The following is a 5,332-nucleotide window of genomic DNA, read 5'->3' on the forward strand; positions in this document are numbered from 1 at the left end:
GCCAGCACCCCCCTGCCTCCGCCACTGGATAGATGGACCACATTTTCCCATGTTTTGTAAAGTTTATGTGTAACTGCGCCTTCTAATATTCTTGCGAAATAGTAGTCACACCATGGTATCTTCAAAAAATTATTGTGAGATGATCGAATTTGTCCCCCCACAAGTTAGCAAGTCCTGACAGCAATATTTCTTTTGAGCAAGCTTCTGATAGCAACTTAAGCCAGGTTAGGAGTAACATGGACATTACTTATTGTGATGTGTATATTTTGACTTCAAGCAAACATTCTATATTTTAATTCTGATATATTGTTAGAATTTATAATATTACAGTGCTGTTAAAATAGCCTTCACAAATCACAATTTAAGATCGTGACCTGAGTATTGAGTTCACCATCCAAATAATACAGGAGCCAACATGGAGCTTTCAATGAATAATGCTTCCTAAATATATAAGCTTTCCTTTGACCATATTCAGGTCCCAGTTTCCTCAAACTTGATCTGGAATTCTAAGTGTTCTTCTAATCTGAAAGCATTTGCTTGGCTACTTCTGAATGGTAGACTCGATACTAAAGAGATGCTTCAAAGACGAAATATCCAGATTAACAACAAAGTAAACTGGATTCTCTGCAATAATGGCCAGCTTGAGACCACGGATCGCTTCTTATTGAACTGTTGCTTCAACAGAGATTTCTGGAACTTGCGGTGGAAATCATGCTCATTATGGCCAGTTCATCCTTCAACAAGCCTTTCTTCATGGAGGTCTTTGTTGTAACTGCCTGGAACATTTGGAAGCAGATAAACTCTAAAATCTTTGAAGATGTAATCATAGTTTAGGTGTTTGGTCTTGCATATTCAAGACATTTCCTTCTTTTGTACAGAATGAAGGAGTGTGTGAATCCCCCCTTAAATGCTGGCTTGACGATCTGGGCTATGCCCCTCCCCATTTTTACTGCCTTCCTCCTTATATACCATACGCACATATCGTCTTGTAAATACTTCTGGTCTCGATAAAATGTTACTGTTGGGGCCTCCCCTACAGTTTTTCGCTCAAAAAAAGTTCCTATTATTACTGACTTGCTATCCCCTATTTGTAACTGAAGAAAATTCTTTCTATGACCTGCAGGGGATCCTTCAAGTAAACCTAACCTTCACCTCGCGAACAGGCTAGATCGTGATACCAGTGGTCTCATGGTCATCACCAAATGCAACAAAGTTGCAGCGAAGCTTGTGAAGGCCTTTACTGAGCACAAAGTGAAGAAAACATATCTAGCTCTTTGCATAGGTTACCCACCAGCGTGGGAAAAGATTAAGATATGTTCTGGTCATGGGCGATCGAAACACGGCGCTTGGCGTGTGTACGCTATGTCTGACGTTGGCCGAACACTACCAGGGGGTTCCTCTGTAAGGGACATGAGCACAAAATTCGAAGTGCTAGGGACAGATGGTGAAGGACAGTACAGAGAACCATCTAATGTTGACATTGATGATATAGAGTCGATTACAGTACAAGAGAAAGCAGCTGACCAAATTTCAAATGTTGATGTGAAGAACCACATGATTTTTGTTAGAGCCTATCCTCAAAGTGGACGAACACACCAGATTCGTCTGCACTGTCAATATCTTGGGTTCCCTATCAGAGGTGATGTGAAGTACGGAGGAGTGATCGAGTGGAACGGTGTGGACTGTGATGGTCATGCGTTGCATGCAGAGAGCTTATCATTTGTGCATCCGGTAACTGGATTGCTTGTCACATTCCGAGCACCTCTCCCTTCATGGGCAAATGAAACTATTTCAACAATGGGATGAAATTCCCTTGACCTTATTGTGATGCATGCCCTCCAGTTGGTTTTGCTGAAATTTTCAAGCAAGACCAGCATTGAACTGCCAGAAGCACCTCTTGGAAGTCCTCAAGGAGAGCAGCATTCGTCGGTAACCATGAAAAGAAGAATTCTAACAATTGTTTGCAGCTCGACAATGGCTTAGTGAAGAATCTTGGACATATGTACTTGTTGAATAGGTTATCACAAGTACTGGATTACTGTTGTAGCACAGATTTTGACTTTGGGGGTATGGCAACTGTATCCATGAATTTAACTTTTTGCTGTGTAGCATCAAGATGGTTGTTGTAGCAGTATTTTCAGTACTGCAGTTGTAACCATGCACATTGTACCATGGGATATTCAGTTCTTGAACAATATATACAGAGTCTATTCTGAGTAACTTACACCAAACTTTTAGGATCCAGATCTGGAGATAGTAGAAAAGGAACTAGGGTAGAGGGAAATACACAGGAGCTCCAGGGTGCTCCACCCCCCTATATGAATATTAAGAAATCTGGAATCTTGAGAGATCAAATTTGGGTGCCCAATCTACTCCCGTGTGAAGTTTCAGAAATGTATCCATGGTGAAGAGAATACAGTATGACCTACGATCCATCCAAACAATTTTTTCTATACATGGGAATTTTTTGTCTTTTTACTGAAAATACATTCGTAGATAAACTGCTGAAAGAAACATGTCACCCGTTCAAATGTCCACATCCCGCTCTCTGATAAACGTAGTGGAACACAGGGATATTCACTCTTGTGTACTCGATTGTTTTCTTCCTGGAGATGTTAAAACCTTTCTGGTGGATTGCAGCTCCACAAACACCTTTCTGGTGGATATCTGCACTTCCTGTCTGTTCATAATAGTTGTGTAACATTGGTTCTAGTACATAGCTGATTCAGTCATCACTGGAAAACTATTTACATAAGAGTGCCATGATGAACTAAAACACAACAGCTGGTGTAAATAAAATATATTTGAAGTTCCTCAGTTCATCGTTTGCTGGCATGAATGAATGCAAATATTCAGAACATGTTCGTTCTTCGTTTTTTTATTTGAAAAAAAGAAACATGTTCTCTTGAAATTTACTGCTCAAGCTACTGCGACAGAAGTGCACAAGGGAACAAACCACCAAGAGAAAAATGTCCTCGTAGCATCCTTTGATTAATGCAATGGACCACAGGGATATTTTTACCCCGGTAGACGCGGTTGTTTTTTCCTCATGGAGTTATGAAAATGATATGCCGCCTCAATACATCTGAAACATACAGCCAATTCATGCTACTGGGGAAAATATCTCTTGGGAAGAAAGAAAAAACAACTCTCTCAGACTGTTGCATCGGTGAAATCCGTCATCGGTTGGGTGATGGACACATCATTCTCTCCACCGATGACCGCAGCTCGGGTTGCAGCAGACGAAGAAGAGCGTCATCCCCTCCTCACCTCTCGCGGTGGCCTATAGAACACAACAGAATCAAGGTGAGGTTCTTGTTCAGGAAGATTGTGACAATAATGTCAATTGTTTATAGAACACAACCGAATCAATGTGAGGTTCTTGTTCAGGAAGATTGTAGCAATAATGTCAAGTGTTTATAGAACACAACCGAATCAAGGTGAGGTTCTCGTTAAGGAAGATTGTAGCTAAACCTCTGAATAATGTCAACTGTTTGTGTTGGGCTTGAATCTATTTTACCTGGAAGAAGACAGCTTCGCCGTGACCACAGACGGCGCACCGGACTTCCTTGGTGCGGGGAAGTGTTGGGTCGCCGGCGACGTCCTGGAGCACCTGGGTGAACTCTCCAGCGCTGTGGTGCACCACGTTGCGGTAGACACAGTTGTTGTCTGCAACCTCCTGCAGTTTCAGAGCGTTTCAAGGTCAAAACAAGAACCTGGCAGCAATTGGCAATGCACTGAACAAGCTCTACTTCTGTCGCAAGTTGACAGCCTACACTGCACACTTGTCTTTCAGCTCAGTGTGCTCAAGCTCAGTTCTTCCTCAGACTGAGAACAGCACAGCAGTCCTTATAATCTACCAACAGACCGTACAATTTCTTATTTTTTGACATGCCACATTAATTCAGTCTTTCCTTTTTTTTCCTACTGGAATGGTCATCCTTGGTGTTAAAAAATTCAAAGGTTTGTTCTCTCTTTTTCAGCTTTACCTAGTTTTGCTGATCCTCTCATCTTGTACAGTACAGTAACTTTGAGGGACGAGGTGGTATGAGGTGAAGAAATCTTTGGATGGGCAGAGTGGGGAAGAAAAGTTTGTAACCTGGTGGTCGCAGTTCCTGCAGGCGAAGAGGAGCACCTTCTGGTCCCGGTCCTCCTTGGGATACAAGATGTTGTTGCTGCGCCCCCCAAAAAAAGAGAGCATGGAACGGATCTGCCGGTCAAATCCATGGCCCAAACAAGGGAACAACGAGGAAAGCAGCCTGGGCTTACCATTCACGGCAAAACTTCATGGCACTCATGGCTGCTGCTGGGTTGGTGACTGAGACCTCCTCCTGTCGGCTGATTCGATGCTTCCCTCTCTCAAATCAGAGATCTTCGCTACTCTTGGTGTGGAGCGGAGCCTTAGAATCCCTGTCTATCCCCTACCCTTTGCAGGAAAGTGTATGGATTGGATGGGTAGGTCGGTCTCTCGGAGGGGAAGCAAGTCGAGACGAAGACGCCTTTCACTCTTCGGGGACTGGCTGGGGTGGAGCTGGAGTGAAGTCAAACACAGCGTGCCGGGGGAGAATGTCCTTTTCCGATGCCGTTTGTTTCTCATGCTTTTGCGATGCCGCCTGTCTGTGGGGACACCACACACAACACGTAGAGAGGCAGAGATTTCATGATGATAGAGAAAGCCAACGGTACGCTTCCTGGCCAATTTGTTTTGTTTTTGGAAACTTTGTGCTTATTCGAGTGCATTATTTTGATGTGAATAATGCGGTGCTGCGAGATCTTCTTGATGCTATTCTTGTGGTCGGATTTTCAGATTAGGACATGTATGTAGTATGCCTTGCGATCCTGGCTGGTCGCTTGCTACCAAGATCACACTACTTTCCAACAAACCACACTACTTTGTATGCGTGGCTGAATTTTGATGGTTTAATGCACGGCTCCTAGCTGGGTTTGTTCACCTGCTGCAGCTGGCTAAAGGTGAAGAAACCAAAACTTTGCTCGGTCTTTCCAGAGCTGTACCAGCTGGTCCTGGAGGAAACGGAGAAGAATTTCCGTTTCCAGCAAGCTGGAAGGGTCCGGGCTGCCCAGGAGAGGCAATGCGCCTGCGTGCACACGGAATGGAAGGATCCACAAGGTTTGAAACCAAAGCGTGTGGTGGTGTGGATACCTTTCTACGGCGGCTCCTCAAAGATTTGTCAATCCTCTAGAAATTTCAGAAACAAGTTAACCAACCGCCTCAAGAAAAGTCTTCTCCTTTTTACGAGATGGCTGTGGTTGCCCGTGCATGAACGGGGCCATACATAATGTTATTTACTTATTAAAATGTATTGAAACAGAG

At 43.7% G+C, this 5,332-nt stretch overlaps 2 protein-coding genes across 2 annotated transcripts in view; one reads left to right on the plus strand and one right to left on the minus strand.

Annotated features, from left to right (window-relative positions):
- Window positions 1–2,216, plus strand: part of LOC123119763 (RNA pseudouridine synthase 1) — a 6,608-nt gene extending 4,392 nt beyond the window's left edge. Inside the window, exon 2 of the mRNA XM_044539673.1 lies at window positions 1,124–2,216. Within this exon, the coding sequence (XP_044395608.1) occupies window positions 1,124–1,806 (683 nt within the window). The 3' untranslated portion in view covers window positions 1,807–2,216. The remainder of the gene's footprint in view (window positions 1–1,123) is intronic.
- A 745-nt stretch (window positions 2,217–2,961) lies between these two features.
- Window positions 2,962–4,597, minus strand: LOC123119765 (DNA-directed RNA polymerases II, IV and V subunit 9B). The gene is made up of 4 exons (XM_044539675.1): window positions 4,270–4,597; window positions 4,100–4,175; window positions 3,521–3,679; window positions 2,962–3,283 (listed from the first exon to the last, which is right to left on the minus strand). The coding sequence occupies exons 1-4, from the start codon at window positions 4,296–4,298 to the stop codon at window positions 3,203–3,205; spliced, it is 345 nt and encodes a 114-aa protein (XP_044395610.1). The 5' UTR covers window positions 4,299–4,597; the 3' UTR covers window positions 2,962–3,202.
- Between the last annotated feature and the right edge of the window lie 735 nt (window positions 4,598–5,332).

The sequence above is a fragment of the Triticum aestivum genome, chromosome 5D (assembly GCF_018294505.1).
Source record: "Triticum aestivum cultivar Chinese Spring chromosome 5D, IWGSC CS RefSeq v2.1, whole genome shotgun sequence".
Taxonomy (NCBI): Eukaryota; Viridiplantae; Streptophyta; class Magnoliopsida; order Poales; family Poaceae; genus Triticum; species Triticum aestivum.

Excerpts from the sequence above, each read along its gene's own strand:
- LOC123119765 (XM_044539675.1), bottom strand. The coding sequence starts at position 4,298 with ATGAGTGCCATGAAGTTTTGCCGTGAATG. Across the intron at positions 3,680-4,099 it reads GCAGGAACTGCGACCACCAG|GAGGTTGCAGACAACAACTG; the intron begins GTTACAAACTTT and ends CTGAAACTGCAG. Across the intron at positions 3,284-3,520 it reads GCGAAGCTGTCTTCTTCCAG|GCCACCGCGAGAGGTGAGGA; the intron begins GTAAAATAGATT and ends TGTGTTCTATAG.